General features: G+C 34.7%; 2 protein-coding genes across 2 annotated transcripts in view; both read left to right on the top strand.

Annotated features, from left to right (window-relative positions):
* The window catches only part of LOC135831658 (tribbles homolog 2-like), a 65,502-nt gene that overhangs the window by 19,891 nt on the left and 22,707 nt on the right, over positions 1 to 22,904 (top strand). The window lies entirely within an intron of this gene.
* On the top strand, positions 10,168 to 14,009 carry LOC135831659 (uncharacterized). The gene is made up of 2 exons (XM_065344315.1): positions 10,168 to 13,343; positions 13,440 to 14,009. Exons 1-2 carry the CDS (start codon positions 12,893 to 12,895, stop codon positions 13,970 to 13,972), a joined length of 984 nt encoding a protein of 327 aa, XP_065200387.1. The 5' UTR covers positions 10,168 to 12,892; the 3' UTR covers positions 13,973 to 14,009.

Below are 22,904 nucleotides of genomic sequence, written 5' to 3'. Positions count from 1 at the left end.
ATGGATCTATATACATAGCACCAGACCCAATAGCATAGCCCAACTAATTTTAGAACGCAACAACCAAGCGCCAAGCTAAGGTAATCTGTATGACGAGCTAATTAATCACTCAACAGCTCATCGCATCTCGTCGACTGACAATTATTGAGAAATGTCGTCTGTCGAACTAGACATCCCTTTTGATGATTCCGTGACGTCATGACATTGTCACATGAAATATGGATTAGTTCACTTGTTGGAATTCAGTCTCAGGGTTCATCTGGTTTATTTTGTGATGTGCTAGTCGAAGTAGATATAAGTACAAATTATGTTTAGTCGAGCTCACGCTTAAATGTTCTTACTTCTCATAAAATGTTTAGACGGTGTTAGAATAGTTGAAGGTTCGTAGTACCTACATGAGGGGAAAGAGGAAAGGTTAACTCCTGCGACATTTTTAATCAATCGTGGCATTAGGTGCTTATACTTGTAGCCTATGCGTTGCTTGATATTGAAATTGACCGAAAAAAGAATTTCACAAGAATGCATTAATATGTCAAGTTATGTTACCTATCTACGAAGAAAAACGGTGAACTTTTGGTTTAGTAATTAATGTAAATTTGTGCTAAACCGTATCACCGCAGCACACCTCATTTAAACTAGCCGTCACGTCTGGTTAATATCCTTTGAAGACGCTCGGCTCGACTCGGGACTCGGGTAAACGTGTATCCGGTTGGTTGGTGGGGTACGTGGTTGCCTCTCAGCCTTCATTTTGCAAACGCGTCTTTTTAGGTGAAAATCTTTCCGTAAACCTTGTACACGATTCGGTTTCAACCTTGGCTTAAATTTTGAACTCGAGAATAATGCCAGTTTGATATTAAATGGCCGAGCTGAGGAGCAGAAACAATCGATATAAAGAGAGAAAATTGCATCGTTGAATAGTATTTTCAACAGAACCGGTTCCGATTGAGACGTTGCTGTTCGCAAACATGCATGAAACAATTATTGCGCAGGGTCATCGTTATTGCCTAATTCGCGGTGTATCGCGTAAACGTTATTAATGATTCACGGAAAACATTTTAGGCAATGTCGAAATACTTATTACCCACAGAATGGGTGAGATCCGTCATTTAACACTTAGAAGTAATTAAAACCACCGTAGTACTAATAAGTTGCGAAAAAAGTACGTCTATAGAGGCACCTACCTCTCTGTGCACGACCACTCGAGGTACCTAGTGGGTGAGTTTTTACTTGGAAATATGATCGTTGGCAATTTTTTTTCTCGCAGGTTGATCGAGACAAATTTTCGAACGTAGCGAAATTCTATAACACTGCGCAATTCCAAGGTGAGAGAATATTTTCCGCGTGTAATTTTCTCCCAAGTTAAACTGGTTTTTCATAAAAGCCATTACGAGACGTTGGTTTTCATTTATCAAGTCTCGACGTTCTTCCAGTTTGCCATAAAAGGTGTGGTTTTAATTGCTCTATATGGGATAGGTTTTTTCCCTTCTTGGGTCCTGCGTTGCTTTTTACCTCTGAAATTACGTAGCGCAGACTCTGGCGAGCTTTCTACTATGGTACGAGTACATAGTTCTTTCAACGTTTCGAAAAATTATCGAAATACATTGCTGATAAGTGTGTTGGATTGGTTGTTGTTTCTCTTGCACTCACTGCGATAATAAATACCTTTCAAAATCTCGCTCGAATGTCTTTTCTCTGGGTTCTTTATTTTTTCAATCTTCGTTAACTGTTTCAGGGGTGAATTTATCTTGTTACCGTTACACACACCAGACGTGTTCTATTCCGCAATTAATTTTTCCTGTCGTAGTTTCTCGCTGGTGTTCTATCTTTCCGTATAAGGATACATAAGAGTTTACGTTTGAAATCATTTCTTTCTTCGTGTATTTCATCCATCAACAATTCGAGCATTTCGTCGATGAAATTTTTTTTACTTTTATTTTCAACGAGGTGATTTAGAGAGAAGTTTATCGCTACTGAAGATTTTTTTTTGGTGGTTTTTATCAATTCTTGTAATGATTTTTGAAGTGAGATTGGTTGGAAGGACCTATCTATTCGTATGATGCAGATGTTATCCCTGCAGTTGTGTTTCGAAAATTACGTTCTAAAATCAAAATTATTTTGTCTTATTCAGTATCCAATTCAGTTATATTCGTAGGTAGATACCTCGTTTGTTTGAGATCGATCGCTTCAGCTTTTTGATTTGACCCATCGTGCCTCCAGTGACTCACTGTTTCCGAAATATGGAGCTAGGAAGATCGAAATCGTTCAACATCCTCTCCCCCTTTCTCTGAAGCGGACCGTTTGTATTTTTATTAATAAATATTTAACGAAATTCCACCATATTGAAATTCAAATAGATATTTACACTGAATCAGATTATAATCGTGTATAGGAGATATCATGTTGTAATCATCGGCTGAACCGATTTTTCTTTCATTTCTGTACTGCCTGGAAACACATTGTAAAATTTATCTACCTCAAGAGTATATTTCACACTTGGGTAAACAAAATATCCGATATAAATCACTGTGCCCACTCTCGACAGGAGGTGACTTCAACTCATGGCTATTTGTAGAGAAAGAGACTAGCGAGAGAGATAATAGGCTAAAATTTTGACAAAGAGGTATCGATGACTGGACCACGATAAAGACGAACTAACGCCGCGACGACGTCTTTATTTTTTCACTTTTTTCCCTAGCTTGGTCGTCTGCACCGAAGTTGAAGTTACCGTGAAAATGAATTCATATGTAGATAAAGAAAAAAAAACTTGCAACATAAGAAATTACGCAATACGTGTCGAGGTAAAAATATACGAACGAATGATGGTGTATTATGTTGTTGAATGTTGCAATGTATGAGAGGCGGAAAGAAGGAAAAATATTCGGTAGAACAGGACCCGCGGACACTGATAATTGTCGAATGCCAAGGTTACAAACGTGTGTGGTGTTTGTGCGGATCGACGTCATCATTGATTATCAAATGGTGAATTTTTTTCTAAAATAATCGCCTCGAATTTCTACACCTTACCGAATTAACGCGACCTGTGTAAAGATTAGGTTTTTATTTGATTTGTACGTACTTATGGGCTAGCAAGATGGGTGCGAGAAGGCGGGAGGTACCTTACCTACTCGCGGACGTTTCGCATTGCTGAGAACATTGAAAATTTTCGCTCGATTCAGGGGGTTTTTTCATTCTTTCATTCGTTGATAACAAGTTGCGCAATAGGTATGCTAATGGTTTGGTAATGTGTTGGATTTCGTTTGTTTTGATTATTTCAATGTGACTTACGTGCGGTAGTCATGTGTGACGGATTTTGTAACATTTTGGAAATTCTTCTCGTATGCTCGACGATTTACCTACCTACGTAAAAGTACCTCCGCCCCGACCATCAGTTTTTTACGCGTTTTTGAAATTTTGTCGTATAAGTTGCGTTTTCTATGAATTATGTATTAGAAAGATACCTACTGTATGTATTTTGCTTGGAAAAGTATTGCATAAAATTACACGCAGCTGAGAACGTTTAAGTTCGATAGTTGAACCGCGCTTATCAGTGAACTTTTACTTTTACAAAAAAAACTAAGCGATAGGTAGAGGATTACTCAATAATTGGCAGTTTTGGGTCACTGTCACTTTCAGCCATTTGCAGTATTCTTGTAGGTTGTTTCAACATTTGACCATAGTTTTTACCCGTGCACTTCTTTTTTGGCCGTTTGACGTCTAATTTATAGTTTATGTTTGAAAAAGTTACTCCTATAGTGTTATAATTTTTCATCGTTGAGCGTTCACATTATTGACGCTTTCTAATCTTGTAATATACTTTTCACTCTGATTAGACACTGATATTATAATTATGAAAGATTGTGGAACTGAATCAGGAAAGCAGAAAAAGTACCATGCGTACGAACACTACGAACCACGCAGTCTGCCAGCTCATGGAAAAGAAACAGGGATTTTCGGAGGGCATATGGTAGCAGAGCGTGGTTTTTTTCAATTAGAGAATTTGACCATGGCGCGCAACTGGTTGGTAAGACTGATGCAGGAGGGGCAAAAACTGTTTGCGCTTGCGGATTTGAATAGGTTATATGTTTTTGAAAAAAAGTCATAGGGGTTTAAACTTTGAAATGTACATATCTGTGCAGATGGTAGCAGAGCTGGGGTTCTCTCAAAGTAATGAATTTGGTCATGAGACCCCTTGGAATGATGAAGATGGGGTCGGGCGGTCGGGCTTATTTGATGAGGTCTGACCGTCTGGACAGATCTACGTAATGTGATCAAAACTCTGATCCGCCTAATCTGGGAATGTCTGAATCTGATCAAAAAAAGCGATATGTGTTCTAACTGTTCCAAGACTATCGCTTCGAGGAAAAGAAGCAGAGCGTTTTGAAACGGATGGTTTTTTCAAGTAGGGAATTCGATTTGTACTAATAGTTCATTAGATAGTCGGTATATTAATTGGTCCAGAGGGACTGAAACTATCAGAGAATTTGAACTCAAAGAGACTATCTGGTCATGTTGATAAAATTGGAGGCTTTTTGAGTGTATCTGCATATGGTAGCAGAGCTTGGCTTTTCGTCAAGCCATAAATTTGATCATGTGGCCCCAGGAAAAAATGATGTGTGATCTAATCAGGTCGGAACAGATCCAATTCGATCAAAACTCTGATCTTAGTTGACCTGATCAGATTCATTTTTCATTTTCAAATCTGGTCAAATCCAATCACATCTCCCCCTCCATAGGATCTGATCTGGTGATGTAAACAGATCTAATCCAAACAAAACTTTGATCCCTGATTAGGTGAAATTGGATCCATGAAATTTCCGAATTTGATCACTTTGTCTATCTGCATTTTTTTTCAAGAGCTCCTCAAATTTGTAATCCTTTGGCCCCTCACATTACTTGAAGACGATTAACCCACCTATTTCGCAAATCATCATGTCAGTGGAACTGTACTCCCTGGTTGAGTCATTACCTCATCTACGAGGTATTGAGAATCTCCGGTTTCTCCCCATCATAGCAGCTTCCGTGTGTTAGAAACCTTTTTTATTCTTCTTCTTCAGCTCTACTACATACTACGAGCCTACGAGGCAGTGAGATCCTGATGAAATACTCTGAAAACATACCGAATCGCCCTATATTATATTGCCAAAAACTTGAACGTAATACTTCCGTTTCCTAATTACCACTTGTTATTGGTAAATCGCGTTTAGTTTATCCTTACTTATATATACTGCACAGAGTATTATGCTCCATTAACTATTTCTTTATTCCTTTCACAGTGCTATTATTATGTTCTTGGCCTAATTAAATGAACAATGTTTTGTAAATTTACGTTGCGACGAATGTCTCTTCCTATGATATTCTTCCCTTCCTCTTGCCTTCTCCTTCGCCTTTCTGGTGTTTGAAGTGCGGCGTTCACGCGACGATTAATTAAAGTCGAATGTATTAAAATTGTTAAAAATTATTAATAATAATGGTAAACTTATACTATTGGCCGTAGTTCAGTATATTTGATCAAAATGTTCAGTTCCGATTATGTAAAAAGCGTGACAGAGGGTATGAGGTCACGGAGCAGTGATGCAATACGTTTTTACGCCATGTTTAGCCGAACGTTGTATTATTATTAGTTACACATTATATATCGCGCGCACATATTTATTTGAAACAGTTAAGATGTTAATGACCCAGCAAATTGCATTACATACCTACTATGAGGACATATGTACAAATAAGAATGAATGTAGAGTAAAGATACGCGGTAGTATACCATACTACCTACCCGGATATTTTTGCAGTTCATCGATTATTTGGTTGAGAATCCATCCCAATTTTGTTTAAAATAAATGATCTATTCTATTTAGTAGGTATCAGCTTATTTGTTTCATTTGAAATTATTTTCACTTCTTGCATAGGAAAAAGGCAGGGTGTAGTATCACTTTTTGAAATATGTACTATTCAATTATCCTTCTGCTTAATTAAATGAAATAATGAGGATTGTACTATCTTGGGAAAAGATAATGGAAAATGAGATGGATAAGAAAATCAAAGAAACTGCAGGCTATAATGAGGCATCTTTAGGAAACCGAGTCTTCGTTCTGAACGTACGTTATCAATTATCACTGGAAGATAACTGATAAATCTACTTGAGAAAAAAAAAGATTGTACGTAAATCATCCTCGGTTGATTTTCGTTTGTCAAGTTGTATGTAGTAGCGTTCTGTGAGTAATTATAATTAACTTGGTATATACAACGTTATCGATCGATCGAGACTACTATACCTACCTACAGTATTTAATTACGATAGAATATAGTACACGTGTTCCCTTACGGTTTTAGCTCAATGGCTTACTAGCGTGCTGACTTTCAAAACGAATGCAGAATATTCGAAGATGATCACGCAGTTCATGGCCGTGGTTGTTGAATTTCTTTCGCTATTTTGCGACTACGACGACGACGACGACTACGATGTCGGTCGATTGCTCTGTAGAAACGAAGAATTCATCATTTTGCGATCTCGTTCGTTTCAAATGTCCATTATTTTTCAATTCTAATTTATTGCTTATATTTCCTCGTGTTACGTCGGTATAAAAATATCTATGTACTTGTGCATGTACATACATGTTGCACATTGACATATTCATTTGTTCGTTCACCTTATTGTGAATTACATACTATAGAGGTTCTCTATTCGTATGTATACGATTTGCGCTCAACTTTTATTCAACTAGTTTCGTTGAACTTTGCACGTCATTTAATTTCCTGTCCGATGTAAATGGTACAACGAACCGAATGCGTATTTTCTTCTCTCTTTCTCGCTCTCTTTAAAACGAACGCGATTAAAATTCGCTGTTGCGCGAGATAAACGTATTTCTGCGGTATTGATACATTTTTCCGCAGATTTAACAAAAAGGTCAAGTTTATTTTAAACTCGAGACGTATAGGTAGAACTGTACCGACGTCGCGTCGAGCGATTTGTCGGCGGTGTCGGTGTCTGTGTCGGAGGCATCCCGTAAAGTTTATTACGATTTACGAGTGAGGAATTTTTTCGAAAGAGGCAGTAATTTAAAAACGGATGATATTTCGTTAGATGCAGGACTTACTCGTATAGGTATTAATGATACTTATACTTTCTTCGTCGCTCGCATGATGAAAGAAACATTCTGCCCACGCTGTTCATCGCAGCAACCTACTTTCTTTCGTAGGAGAAATTATCATATAACTTTTTTTCCATTCTATCTACCGTAGCCGTGTGTACTTTCTTTTCGTCAGTCTTGCTGCTATGGCTGTAGCCTATTGCTTGCTGCCGTTGTGGCGGACGTACCTTTACGTTCAGGATATCCTGTTTTCTTTGTATGGTTAATCTATTGTAGTATTTGTGATTTAGACAAGAGGATGCGATTTTCGGATATCAAATTTATCGCCGATTTCCTTCGACAACTACTTTTGGAATATTTACTAGCGTATTTACTGGATTTATTATGTAGTCCGTATCGAGCCAGTGGATATTCATCGTCATGAAATCCGCAAAAAGATCTTACAGTGAATAGCCGAGTGCTGCTGGTGATGCTTCATTGATTAAAGGTTACTCGTATGCAGCGTTGCAAATTATGGAAAATACCTAGTTTTGCCTTTTCAGTGAAATCAGAGGGAAAATTGTGTCTTCTTCAGATCATCGTTCATCTTTGGTTCAATTATGCATTGTACGATTTGTATCGAAAATATTTTATTGGTGTTATTTGAAGCTGTTTTTCTCGTGTTTTCCATTAGTTGCGGTTATCTTGAGTTTGTCCTGAATTTTACTCATTTTTTGATCTTGGTAGAGAATGTGATTTTTTGCTATACTATTTTATGATTTTCTTTTGAAGGTCTTCATTGCCTTTCAGTATGCAGATTCCTACGGTGTGACAGAATGGGAGCTGGAAGAAAAGGGAGAGACTTCCAAGTAGGTACACATTTTACTTTCTTCCCAAAATGAAGTAATTTTGAAGCAAATTTGTGTTTGAAGTTGGTTGATCATCTACAGAAAATTTTTTGATTTTCAAAAATTTTTGTTTCGACTTTTTTATTTTGTTGATTCTTATTAATTTTATTTTTGCTGCTTGAAAAAAATCTAGTCATTTTTAGTTCTTCTTGGGATTATTTCCGGTTTTCAAAAAACGGGTTGAGTTTGTTTTTTGTTTTTTAAAAACAGATTCCCAATTTTCTTTATTCTTTAAAATCATTTTCAAGTTTTGAATTAGTTTTTTTTTTCGATTTTCTCAATTTTTCCATTTTTTATTATGTTTTTAATCAAAACTTCTTTGGTTTTTCCATATCAATCTTTTAAACGTTTTTTTTTACAAGATTTTTTGTTTTTTAATCTTTAAAATCGTTGATGCTTTATTTAAACATTTTTTCTGATATTTTGAAAATGTTTTTCAATTTTTCAAGTTTTTTCATGTAGGTATTACCTAATCTTTTTCAGTTTTTTGAATTGTGTATTTTTAAAATTTTTTTTTCTCAACTTGCGATCCTTTTAATTTTTTGATACATACTTGAAACTGATTTAAAATTTTTTTTAAATTCATGTAAATTACATTTTTTAAAAAAATTTTCACGTTTTTCAGTCAGTTTTTTATGCTTTTTTTCAGTTCTTTGAAATAATTTTCATCCTGCGTAACATTGTTGTGTCAGAACCGGATCTTAGTTTCAGACAAATGTGTGCTTACTTGACGCTTGGGTCAATTTTATTCCTAGCAGCAGTCGTGTCTGACGCTCGCATTATTTTCTGAAAACGAGCGTTGGACGACTGAAAAATAAGTATATACGAACAACAGTGGCCCTTTATTGATGGATGGGACACGAGAGTACGAGTCGAGTAATTCATTAGCAGGAATATTTTTCATCGTTTTAATTGCTCATTTAACGTGCCCAGTCGAGTTTATACGATGAGTGTATCGCGTTTGGTAGGTATTCTGTAGTATACTTGGTGAAAGCGTCACGAACGTTGGAATTGAACATGAACTTGAATAGGGCGAAATATTGAAATTGAGCATTGAGAATATGAAAGCGGTAGCCAGAGCTGTATGCTCTACATGGGAGATAATTTATCTTTAATGACACCGATATCGAACTAATTAGCGACTCGATTAGGTAAATGATGAGCGATGATGATGAAGGTAGGTAGACAAAGACATTAGGTGTATAAAAAGTGACTTATTAGATAATGTTGAAGATGCGATGCTGGTAGCTGAATCTCTCTCGCTTGGTACAGTGTACAGAATTGCGACTTGCAAGTGTAACTTATCCAAAAATGGTAAAATTCTTCCATACTTGTTAACCATCCGTTCTTCGGCGATGATAAAATTTCAGCGACGGCTATCTTCTAACTATCATTTATGTATTACGCCATGTTTTGCAAATACTTACTCATACTCGCGTATAAGCTTATTTAAGCTGTTACTTTCGTCCAATCGATATTTTAGGAAGTGAAGTAGCGGTGAAAAATGGTTCATTTGTTGCAATACCTACATAATATGTGTATGTAGGTAGGGTTATGTACTCGTATAGTTAGAGGTACCTTCTACTTAATAGGTACATATATTGTATGCGAGAAAATGAGGAAATGTATAAATAATGGTCATTTACGCTATGACTAGGTCGAATATTGATTAGTTTGTTGAACAGGTCGAAGTTATGTCGAAAACACCGAGGGTTTTGTCATATCTCATATCGGACAACGCGCGGTGCGTGTATATACCACTCGCAATACTTCAGTTACTAAATGGTAAATGACATTGACGATGCTGCAATTCTGTAATCAGACTCGAACTCGTTTGTTGGTAGATTCTTTTTTTTTCTTTTTCTTTTACGATGTTCGATGGCTCGATTAGTTTCAGTCATTTTAGTCACTCATATAGGTAGAGAGAGGTATTACTCTTAGATCGGATGTGTTGACGATTTGGTCTTCATTATACGACCCGATTTTCTCTCGGTCATTTTATTATTACTCACGTATTTATTACAACACGTGTATTTTGAAATTAGAAGTATCGTATTCTTTGAATATTTTTCATCATTACCACAATACCTACTTGTACGTATACTTGCCTCGTACCTACGATATATCGCTTTATCCATATTTGTCCTCCTTGATTCACCCGAAGGTACGTTATGTCGTTTCGTATTAGGCTATACACATACAGTGTAAGTAAGTACTTATGATTAAAATGTCAGCTTTCCCATTCTTCTCGAAGGTACTCGTATACGTATCTGCATGCAAATTATTTTTTATATTATTCGCGTTTCGCAAAATGTAAATCGATTATTCAGCATCTGTGCATCTGCTTACGCGAAAAATATACCTACCTCATACAGTGATTTAGGCGATTTCTTATCAGAGTCAAGGATTTCCTAACCTTCGGTATTTCGTGTGTACGTCTACGTATTGCGTTGCGTCGGTCGGTTGGTCGGCGTAAAACGCAATCGTTCGTGATGAAATTTCGTTCGTTAATGATGATCAGATCGTGTGAGATAAGCTTTAGAGTTGAATTTTAAATCATCACGATGAAGTTCATGGAAAAAAAGACAAGTTTGTGACCGTTGCACCGATTACATTGAAAGATATAAAAATATGCAGAAAACCGGCGCGTGGGAGGGATGAACGTGGAAGAAAGGGAATTCTGCTCAAGCTTCTGGAGTCTGTTGACTACTTTCAAGAGCTCTTTTTATCGTCATCGCGTTGTGGTGGGTGGTTGAGTAGATTTGCAGAAGTGCTTAGAAAAGGAGAGGGATTTTTTATCGCACAATTTGATTTGAAAATTTTCTTGGATGAAGTTCACACATGGTAGCAGAGCGTGGTTTTTCTCTATTTATCAAAAAATAAGAAAGTAGAAAGTAAAATGTTCACGAATTTGAATTTTATTGGTTCTGTGATTTTTCAATCCTCCCTTCCTCTAAAGCCCACGGAGTTTCCCATGACAATGATATTAATTTATTTAAACTGGAACTGTATAAGTTTTTCTCAGGAAAATTCGTTCATTTTTTTCAACTCAGCCAACTTTAGCGAAATAACGCAACGAGGGACCTTCAAAGATATATGTCATTCGTAGTTTTTTTATTCGAAGTAGGGTAATTCTTAATCGAAACAATTTAATACATTTTATTAACCTTCAGATTGGAAATATTCTACACGTATAAACCTGATGAATTACCTTTACATATTTTTTATGTTGAAAAAAAAAATCAAACAAATAAATATAGGTAAATGCGGATAAAACAAAGCTATTAATTGAAAATATTGTAAAACTTGTAGCCTACAATATCGTATTAAAAAAAATAATGTACAATAAAAAACGAAAAGAAAAGAAAAGAAATGAAATCTCATAGAATAATCAAAAATGACCAAATAAAGTTGAGCAATTTCATCAAGGTTTTATGGATTGCGTAGCGTGTTGGAGTATATATGGCAAAACGACCCAGAGATCTGTTAAAATAAGAAGAAAAAAAAATGAACGAAGAAAGTCAAGGCCCTTTTGTCTGCCGTGAATGTATCATTGATCAAAACTTACGCTGTGTTTTTTTTTTTCAATTACTCGCTCTTCTTCACGCTGCATTGTCCTTGTAACTTTTGCAATTGGAAAATGAATAATTTCACATAATGGATTTACTCATCGGTGATACTTAATAGTGTTATGGCGGCGTAAGTTGAAAAATTTATACAGAATTTCAACGGTTGTGTTGTGTTTGCTCCACATCCTGTTATCATAGCGCCTACACGTCTGTCAAGTGAAAAAAAAAACGTAATGCGCTGTTAAGTAAAGTTTATAACACTCGGTAGGGAAATTACGAGTACATTACGTCAAAATTTTGATAAGATATTCGCATCGACTGTCACTTTTCTTATTCCCTATGTGAGAACTGAGAACTGATACCTTCGCATATATTCTATAAAGTTTCAATCAGCTCACAAAATGAGGTACCTAACCTATCTGTAGCGAATAAAACAAAATACGGGTAACTCAATTCGAGGGGAATAGATTACCATAATGATAGTAATTATTTTGTGACGTTTAATGTACTTTCGATACAGTTACAATGACGCGTGACGTAAAAAAATTCAACCAGCCGAATTCAAACTCGGCGCAATATTAGTGCAAAGTTTAGAAATTTTTTTAAATGGTAATTGACCAGTCGTGAAAACGTTTTATCTAACTTTATCATTAAATTGTTAGGATTTTCAAATGATTTCGTTTTTTTTGATTGAGAAATCCTATTAACTATGTTAATGTTATTGATATAGTACGATGTACGAAATGTTCGCTACGTACGTCTACGTATTGTGGGTATTTTGCAAGAATGCCTACGACGATTTGTCTAGCGGATATTCTACAATGATGCGGTCAATTGAATTATTTACGAAAAAAGAGCTATTATTTTACATCGAATGGGTGTAGTTTTTTTTTTGCGTGTTTCGAATAGAGAATGAATAAAAGCGAACTTGCAACTACTACTGGTTCTTGTTCAGTAATATTATTTTATTGTACGTAATATCGTTATTGTTATGATTTATAAGATCGTGCTTTTTAACACGTTTGCTGGGTAATAAGATTAAACACATTTCTTCGAAGCTGCAAAAATGTTTACTGTTTCATAGTGTACCTACAATTAAGTATAAAGAGATTTTGGTAAATTAAAACCGATCATGGCTAATTGAGTGGTTTTAACTTTTATTTAAGAATTCGTTGGGTTGAAATCATGGTTTGGAAAACATTCTCCAAAGGAAATACAGGGTGTTCCAGAATAACCTTTCACATTTTGGTGAGCACTGATCTGCGTTCAAATGGTGTTAGGGGAATGGTAAAAGCGGTTCCAGGTAGCCAACACATGCCGAATTATGTTTCAGTATTAATTTTTTACCATGGAGAAGTGGACGGCTGTGCAGCGCGCTTTTATTGTAAAGGCCTTTTTCAAAAATAATGACTCTTACATTAGTGCAATTCGTGCCTTCCGCAAACATTTTAAACTTACCGGTAAAAGTGAAGTGCCATCGAGGCCAACAGTGAAATTATGGGTAAAAAACTTCGAGAAAACCGCTCATGCTTGTAAAAATAAGCCTACAGGTCGGAAAAGATCAGTAAGAACGCCAGAAACAACGGACCGAGTAAGGCATTCAGTACAGACTACCCCTACCACTTCAATACGTAAACGAGCGTTAAATTTAAAAATCAAACCAACTTCTCTGCAACGAATTTTATCTGAAGACCTCAGTTTCCATCCATATAAGATTTTAATCATTCAAAAGTTACAAAAAACTGATTTTGTGAGAAGAAAATCATTTGCCGAGGATATGCTTACAAGAATTGATACTGGTGAGATTCCATTGAACTCGTTACTCTTTACTGATGAAGCTCATTTTTATCTAAACGGTGATGTGAATAAACAAAATATGCGCTACTGGTCGACAGAGAATCCGATGATAATACACGAGAAACCTCTACACTCCGCTAAGTTGACTGTTTGGATGGGCGTGGCTAAATTCGGTATAGTGGGACCGTATGTGTTTGATGAAACGGTGAACGGTGAGAGGTATCGCAAAATGTTAAACGAGTTTCTCATTCCTGAATTGAAACGCAGACACAAGTATAGAGTTACTTGGTTCCAACAGGATGGCGCTACCTGTCATTCCGCAACGGACACGATTTCTTTATTGCGTGAGCATTTTGGTCATCGAATAATTTCGCTGAACACAGAAATTTCATGGCCACCTCGATCCCCTGATTTTTCAGCATGTGATTTTTTTTTATGGGGTTACCTCAAGTCAAAAGTATATCAAGATGATCCTAGGACTCTGAAACAGCTCCTAGATAATATTATTCGTGAATCAAGACTGATTAGAAGAGAAATGCTCAACAAAGTGTTCAATAATTTTAAAAAACGTTTGGTCGATTGTGTCAAAAATGATGGAAAACATCTTGGTGGAATAATTTTTAAAACTTAATTTATAATGAAAACTCAAATATATGGTCTAAAAACGGCACATTTCTACTTCATTTTGGTTATAAAAAAATTTCCGTAACCATTTTTCTCTCAGAGCTACTAATAAAACAAAAGTGAAAGGTTATTCTGGAACACCCTGTACATAACTAGATATTTGAACTCAGTACCTTCCTCATTTTGAAAATTGGTTTATTGAAAGAGAGGGAAAAGGGTTCTTTATTGCTATAATTTTTTAAATTTTCAAATGACAAGTTTTAATTTTTGTGGTCATTGTAAAAAGTTGAGCCTTCACCGAAAAAGTTCAGTTTTGAGCTTTTTAAAGTGTTAGCTGCTATTGTGAATTTTCTCTCTTACACAGATTTTCTTCAAGTTCATTTAGTCGTTGTGTCTAATTTTTTGCCTTCGCTACTTTCTCCCAAAGACCTATGGTGACAATTTTTGGTCAATTTTTTCCAAACAAAAACAAAGATGAATTTGAAAAGATCGATCATTTCTCATAATGGAAATCGAAAATCATAAACTCGATTTTCAAAATTCCTTTTTAAGAAGAACAACGTAATTTTTGTCAAATTTTTGCCTAGCAAAAATAAGAAAGGTATAAGACGAAATAATGCAATATTGACGATAATTTTGACAATGATTGATCAAATGAATCGATTTTTAGCGTTCAATCAATCAATTTTCAATCATGACTGTTTTTTGATCGAGACACCAAGTTCTGATGGTAAAATTCCATTTTACTTTTCGAACATGATTGATCGCGAGATCGCCAAAATCGCAAATAAATTGATGTTTGAAATTCCATCAATCGATTTTTGATTGTAAGATCTGATGAAGTGATGATAAGCAAGAGGGAAATTTTTAAAGTCAAACAATTAATTAGCCATCAAATTTGTCGAGAGTGAGAAACGCTTAGTCAGAAGGGTGAGTTTGACCAGTTGTTTCGAAAAAATAATATGGGTTTTCTCATGATTACAAAGACTTTCTGCTGAAATATCATCTTAAAAAACTCTCCAAAAAAAACGAATCTGCGTAAAATCCACACCTGTAATATCTTGGAAAATGATGACGTTCCATTTGTACAAAAAGTTTCATTTTTCACGAAAAAAAAAAGTTGCAATTATTTTTCGCGTATTAATCATTATTCTATTTATTTTTTATTTCTCAACATTCGTTCGTTAATTTCCATTATCGTACGAGGAAAAATTATCACGCCAACTATTGATTCGTATTCGTATTTATACATATTTATTTTTTGTGCATTATTTTGATATATTTGACCAGTATTAAAATTAGTTCGATAACCGCTCGTATACTTGGATATGGATGTGGGTTTCATGAGAAAAAATATCTGTCTGAAAGGCGTCATTTGCGATAAATATATATTTGCGGATGTGAGCAAATTTTCGTAACATGTTCGACCTTCCTGTTATAGCATAGCTTGTTGAATGAAATGAAAAAAAAAGTTATTTTAAACCCAAATGTTGCTACTTTTTAAAACCATATGCTCGGATTTGTATTTGAGATATAACAACGTATATGTAATGTACATAGCAATAGAGAGCTACCGTATGTGAAGTAGGTTGCGGCATATGGCACAATATTTCATTTTGGCCGAAATCCAAAATGAAAGAAAAAAGTTCTTAATGAAAGTTAATTGTCTTGGATATTTTTATTACCTACGTGTTGTTTTTTTTGAAAAAAAAGGTGTTTTAAAATTGAGGAAAATATTTGTTCGGAGGTTTCGATAAGTAATCAATATTTTGTAATTATTTCTTATTTTTGTATACCTGTGTTTTGAACTGCAATTGGTGGACAGGCTTGCGAGCCTGAAAGATAAGGGCAACGTTGTAAACTTTTTTAAAATTTTGACAGTATGTAGGTTTTAGGGTTGACGCTTAACTTTTGATTTCAATTTCTAATTTGAATATGGAGATGGTTACTTTCAAATTCTTCAACAGTCGCCCCCCCCCTCTAAAAAAAATAAACTGGCGTAGAATTGAAATTTCGTAAGAAATTGAAATATTCTGACAAATATGTATGTTGTTTGGGCATTTTTGAAGGATTTTGAGCCCAAAATTAAGTCATGATTTTTGGGATGTTTGAAAAAGGTGTGATGCAACCTAAAGAAATGGGTTATAATTTCGCGAAAAATTCAAATATTTTCTATTAAAATGTGCTAAAATTTTTCAACATTTCTTTGGTGCACATTTGCCTTTCCCAAATTTGTTATGCCCTTCCTAAAATATGTTTATCCTCTCATAAGTCATAGGCGCACATTTATCTTTCTGAAAATCAGTTTTTCACTATTTCTTGGTACACATTTGGCATTCTCAAAATTTGTTTCTCCTCCAATACCTTGTACTAAATTCACTCTTCTTAAAATCTGTCCACTTCCTTTAATTCATTGGTGCACATTCATCTTTCCCAAAATCAGCTTACCCTCATCATTTCCCCTGACCTGAATCTATATGGTCTGGTTACAGATCTGAGTAAAAATTTAGTATCATTCTGGAAAATAGATATAGAAAAAAAAGACACACGTATGTGGCATCGATTTACTACATATTACCTCGTCCTTCACTTTGTATTGCTGCAATGGCGCGTCAATAGTGGTTTTGTAATGTTCAGTAAGTCCTTTTGGTATTACGGTTATGTCTGCAAGTAAACAGGTATTGCGTTTGTCGGTGCGACATGAAGATGCATCGAATGTCTACGAGCATTTGCATTATTTATTTAGTTCTTTCTTTCTGCATGTGGTTTTTTTTTCTTCAAACGTTAGTAATTTATTAGAAAAGGTAATCAATGAATGCGCAACGTGTTGAAAGTCTTATCATAAATGTTGCAATCTTGGTGGTGGTATCGAGTTTTTTAAAAAATGTTTTCGTGATTATTTACTATATTAGATTTGGCTAGAATATTTCGAGTACCTACTTATAGAGACAGAGATAGCGAAAGATTATCATCTATGTGGTATTTGGTGTACCTTTACCTACCTACGAGAAGATTTCATTGCCATATTATGAAAATTAAACACCACCAAGCGGTGAAGTTTTCATTTGGATGAAAAATTTAACACGTCGCATCGAATTCATAAAAATTAATGACTTTGGAACTTCTCGACCTCGAGCACGATACTCGAGGATTCCCTATCTGGCTCATGTATGGTTCCGGTTCAAATATTACCCGATAGTAGCTTTTTTTCTTTTTTTATCGATTACGAAAATGTTAAGCTATTGAAAAAATTTCATTGTTTACGTGTAAATATACAATCATAGTGGTGGGTATTCGGAGATTATTTTTTTACAAGTACTCGGTAATAAGTACCTACTTAAGGTAGGTATATTATGCATTGTTGCATAATATTAGATGACAAAAATTAAGGGAATACGACGAAATGTTGTGCAACGTGAAAAACGTCGCGATTAAATTACACATTACCTAAATTGGAAGATAAGAGAACTGCTTTCGATATTGTATATCATATTTGGCATACGAGGAGCGCGGAGAGAGAAAGAGAAAAATACAGTACAACCGAAAAAAAAATTGTCTTTCTAGTGCCACAGCCACAGGTCCTACGTGCATCGATGATTAGTGCAAGGTAAACGAGAATTTGAAAGCGATGGCAGACGTGATGTAATATTTTTGCCATTTTGCCATCGAAAATAAAAAGATTTTAAAAAGCCGCATGCCGATCGCAATGTTATTTTGTATGTCATTAACGATGTAACCTTGGAATGCTTTTTTTTTTTACTCTCTTCAATATGCGTTCGGCCGACCAGACGATTAAACCAGTTGAAACAATAAGCACAAATGAAATAAACGCATGTCTGTAAATCTGGTTGTATTCACATTGGTACTGAAAACTAGTTTCTTAGTCTAAATGAAGTACACACACCTTGCGTTTTATGGTTTACGTAAGGTGGATTCGGTGGCAGAGGAGGCCTACCTGTTGGCTTTTTTTTCTCCCTATGCCTAAGTATGATCTTGGGCGTAGTTTTCTTTATATCCGGAGATGTCTGGCGCGAGAACGAATGCACCACCGACAGAGTAGTTGGTGGTAAATTTAACATAGGTACCTGGTTATTTGTATTTCTTGATTTATGGGTAAAATTAGATAAACCGAATCCATACTTGTAGTGGATGTTTTGAAAGATGGGTTACCTATCTACCTTTTTGGTATAACGTCTGTGTAGTTGGTTTTATAAAGAATTTCATGTTTTCTATACGAAAACGTCTGGTTATACAAAATTGTGTTTTATTCTATAGATGGGTGTAGTTAGGCTACTGACACTGAGTACCTTGAGAGTGGAATTAACGATACAGAGGTATCAGATAAGAATATTGAGTAAAGAGTGAAAGAGGATAAAGTGTACATAGGTATTTAGAACTTTCGTCACACCAATCAAATTTATATACTTAGGTACCTAAAAGTAATCAACTTCAGAAAGGTCATACAGCGATACACTTCATTTCAACTCAAGATAATCGCGTTACTTCCGAATTTTTCGAAAAGCTATGAAAGTTCAAAACTTTCATCATACATGAGTCAAATTTGATTCCGAAAACGTGATCAGTTGTTGAAAAATTGCATGATTCACATTCCTAAAACGTGTTTCAATTGATTATACTTACCATTTTTTATGAATTTGTATTCGTGTAACAGCTTGAACTTTCAATTGAACGAGTGAAATTCACTATGTGAAGTGCATTTTCCTTGAAATTTGCTGATTGATACCTGCTGTAAGGAGTAAGAATTGATTGAATTACTCGTATGATCGTGGATCGTCACTGATTCTTTACTAAAAAATTAATAAATCTTCTGATCTCGTTCAGTTTTTTTCACAAGTTCCCTTCTAATTATCTGGTAAAATAACTACATATCATAATTTTCTTCCCAAACCCTGGGTTGGAGGGAAAGAGAAGCTCGTAATTTTCTTGCATTTGCAATTTCTTGTGAACTTGTCTTTTGAACACTCATAACTCGAAAGTCAGAAAGTGGTTGAGCTTTGAGCAGATTTGTTTGTAACGTTTGAAAGAGGACTAACATGAGATTCAAAATTATTAGTAGGTAATTGAAGTTTCGAAAATTCAAATTTGAACTTTCAAAACGAAAATTCAGCTTTTTCGTTCGTTAGCCTTTCGAAGATGCTGAGTTGGAATGTAGTCTCAATATTTCTCTAGTGCTAATTTTTTTTGTGTAAGTATTTGTAAAGTAGAAGTAAGATAGTTTGAATCCACTTAATTTTTGGATTCGATCCCTCAGTATAATGTAATTAATCTGATCCTAATTTTTCCAAAATGAAAGGTAGACTGTAAGATAGGGAACGCCAAAGATTCAAATCTATTTGAAGAAAATGAAAAATAATTCAAACTCAGTCATAAAAAATTATTTCTATAGTAGGTATTTAAAGACAAATCACGTTTCTTGAAAAAAAAATACCATATTACTATCTAGAAGTGATTAATATTATTTCGAAAAAATGAATGAATTTCCAAAATAGATGAATTCCTACTAATTTACAGAATCTTACTAATAAATTTAATGAACTAATTAGAAAAAAAACTTGATTTTCTTGCATGTTTATTTTTGAAGGATTTTAAATTTTTCCGAGATAACAATAAAAAATGTTTGCAAGTGTTGAAAGAAGCAGTAAAAGCAATGATGTAAAATTTGTGAATTTTAACAAGAATTATCGTAATTGTTTTCAAGTTGATTAGTGAAATAATTTTACAAATTTGAGATAGTTGAATTTCTCAGCTTATTTTATGGCAATTTTTTTTATGAAAGGATTGTTCTTCCCTCTTTTGATTTTTTGAAACATTTTCATCGTAGCTTTTTTGATTATACTTATTCTCATCACAATGTTAAAATTACAATGTTTCTTCTTACGTGAAAATAAACTAGAACCACGGCTCCTTTTTCCTCTCTTCCCCCACCCCCCCACCCACCCTCAAACAACATTCTTGATCATTGGTCTGCACTTCGAAAACATCTTGCATTAGAAAATAAAAATAAGAATCAAGAAACAAAGAATTAGAAACTTAAATGACGTCAAAAAAAGTATAATCAAAATAAAATTATACAAAGAAAACACATGTATCTTAAGCAAAACAAAAACAAAAACAAAATTTTTTTTTACTTGTTACGTTTGTATGTGCTTATTACAAATCGCACGTTGAGAATACCTACTTCACAGAAATCCAATATTTGTTTTCATAAATAACGTTTTTATTGTGAAATTCTAATATTGCGGAAGAGTCTCAAAAAACAATAATTTAATATTTAAGTACGTCGATATTTTTTTTTCAATAAATCTACGAGTAATTTCCATCGCAAGTGACGTGCGCTATTTTAGTTTTTTTTATTAATTTAAAAAAACGACATGGAAAACACGGTTGATTTTCTTATCTGATATTTTTTCAAATTCGTTCAACGAAAGGTAATTTTTTCTCTTCTGGTCGGATATTACATTGCGATTGTGATTTTTCTTCGTGATGGTATCCATGGTAACTTGCCTCAACTTTTAAGCTTAAAAGAAACAATAATTCTTCAACTTTCAAGTTTTGCGAAGATCAATAGCGTAAATTTTATCGGTATGTGTCATAATATTAACGTGTCGTTGGCAGTTGTAATAGTTGAAAAAAATACATCCTTTTTATCATCGATACCTACCAAAATAAAAATGTATGTAACTTTGACTTCGCAGCCATAGTTAAGTCGATATAATCGGGTGGAAAATGTCTCTCACTATCAATGAATGTTTTTTTGTAACCCTTCAAGTGGTTCTATGTACATATGAGTGTGTAATGGTGAGAAGGATTAGTCAAACTATTTTCTTCAAATATTTGAAAACTGATTACTTTATCGTTCGGATACCTGGATCATAATTTAATCTATTACGACGACTTATGTCAAAAAAAACTGTATTACGATCGACGAAGTAAATTTTGCATCATCTTTTCCACACTTGGGAAAATTTACAATTAGTCGATATGTTTCAATATCACGAAATTTTCTCGTTATACATTCATTAATTGTATGCGAGGAAAAAAAATACTTACCAATTCAATGAGGTAATTTTTACGAGGAAATGCGAGAAATTTTCAAAAGCGGAAGTTACAATGAACCAGTAAGTAACCTTGGAAAGGTTTATAACAGTGAAAAAAATTCACCATTTAATTTCTTTCTTTAATAAAAACTCATTAACGAATGAAAATTTCCATTCGTCGCGTGTACCGCATCGATAATGGTGTTTTCTCATCAACTCTACTTGAAAACGAAATTGATTCTTAATTTATGTGTAAGTACGAGTACTTTATGTACAGTTTAATTGCAATTGCAAACGTGTGCATCGCAACTTATGGTAAAAGGGATCGAATACTTGTATGTCCAAGTGGATTCGACGACCGACGTCGGCGTCCCGCTTGGCGGAGTCCCCGGTCCTTGACATTCGTCTCAACCGGTCTTCAACCTTGTGCCGATGCCGAAGCGTTCTTCATCGCTAAAGCTAATAGCGAGTCCTGTGTCATTGAAAATATCTTACCTATACCTTGCTCATGCGGTGGCTGTGCAAGCGAGCACCGTGTAGTCAAAGATGTCTTAACAAAACTTACCAATACAAGTTACCTTATTACGTTATGCTGCACCGTGCACTCGTTACTTTGTTTTTTTCCTCTCTCTCTCTATCTCTGATCGGAACCAATTCGATGTACACCGAATGGATTTACTGGATTATTAAATTTCATTAAATTGATGGCCAACGGAATTATAATAATTTTTGATGATGTGATTAGGTATGTACCTGGGTACTATTACGAATTACCGTGTTTAAATCGTCGTATAATTAATGCAATGAGAATGGCACAAGGTTAAAGTAATTTCAGAATTCGTTTTGCTTGCTATTTGAAGAATAAATCCAGTAAAAAATATCATCGCAAGTACGTGATTTTTGGTGTAATAAAGTTTTTGGACAAATTCACTGAAAAAGGGCTAGAATTGGTTATTTCTCGTGTTTCATCCTCCTTCCCCTTCCCTCCCAACACAAGGAAATTCGACGATGAAATGATCAATTTTTTGGGTGAAAATATTCATTTTTTTTTAAAATCATTTTTTTCAATTTTGAAGTTTTGAGCTTTCTCTGGGAAGATCAAGTATTGATTTGAGAGGCTAAAATTTTTACTGCATCTTTTTGAAGTTATTATTCACAGCAATTTTCTACTCGCAAGAAAACATTTACAATTTGTCGACTCAGATTAAGCTGAAGTTATCTCCCTGGAAGAGAATGTCACCAAGACTTCAAAATCAAATTTGAGCTACCGAAGTCGATTTTTCGATTTTTAGTGAATTTTTGAAAATGGTGGAAGTAGCATCTCGATAATATTAATTTTTCACAAAAGGAGTAAATATAGAGATAAAAATCTTAAAATCGGTTTCTTTATTAAAGTCGACTCTCCGATTCCATTGCTACCATTTTTGAGCGGATCTGGAGCCTTCAGCAAGGTTGTCTTTTCCCCAGCAATGCCAAATTTTTGCAGAAAAGGTGCTGACAATTTAATCTTGTCATAAGTTCCACATTTTGAATCGATTAGAGCAAATGAACCACGAATTCGGAATGATGGAATGAAAGAATTACCTATTTTTTCACAAGTTGAACCTCTCAAATTTTGAAGAAATTCCAAAATCAATGTTTACTACATACAAATTACGGAGGAATATGAAATTGCTGGAGAGAAGTCGACGTTTGCTGGCAACTACAGAACGGTTCAAAAATACTCGAGGGGCGGGGGGGGGGGTGACTTTTGATATTTCAGTATATGTCTTAAACTAAAATTAATGTACCAAAACGCTATTTCTGCTATTTTCAAAAATCCACCAAAAATCGAAAAATTAACTTCTGCAGCTCGAAATTTGGTCCTGAAGTTTGGATGAC

This window comes from Planococcus citri, chromosome 1 (assembly GCF_950023065.1).
Source record: "Planococcus citri chromosome 1, ihPlaCitr1.1, whole genome shotgun sequence".
NCBI classification, from domain to species: domain Eukaryota; kingdom Metazoa; phylum Arthropoda; class Insecta; order Hemiptera; family Pseudococcidae; genus Planococcus; species Planococcus citri.
Note: the sequence above shows the minus strand (reverse complement) of the source record. Positions and strands in the feature narration are given on the sequence as shown.

What these genes read in the sequence shown, in the direction of transcription:
- LOC135831659 (XM_065344315.1), top strand. Translation starts at nt 12,893, where the DNA reads ATGGAGAAGTGGACGGCTGTGCAGCGCGCTTTTATTGTAAAGGCCTTT. An exon ending in GCTTACAAGAATTGATACTG is followed by an intron (nt 13,344 to 13,439) that starts GTGAGATTCCAT and finishes ACTGGTCGACAG; the next exon opens with AGAATCCGATGATAATACAC.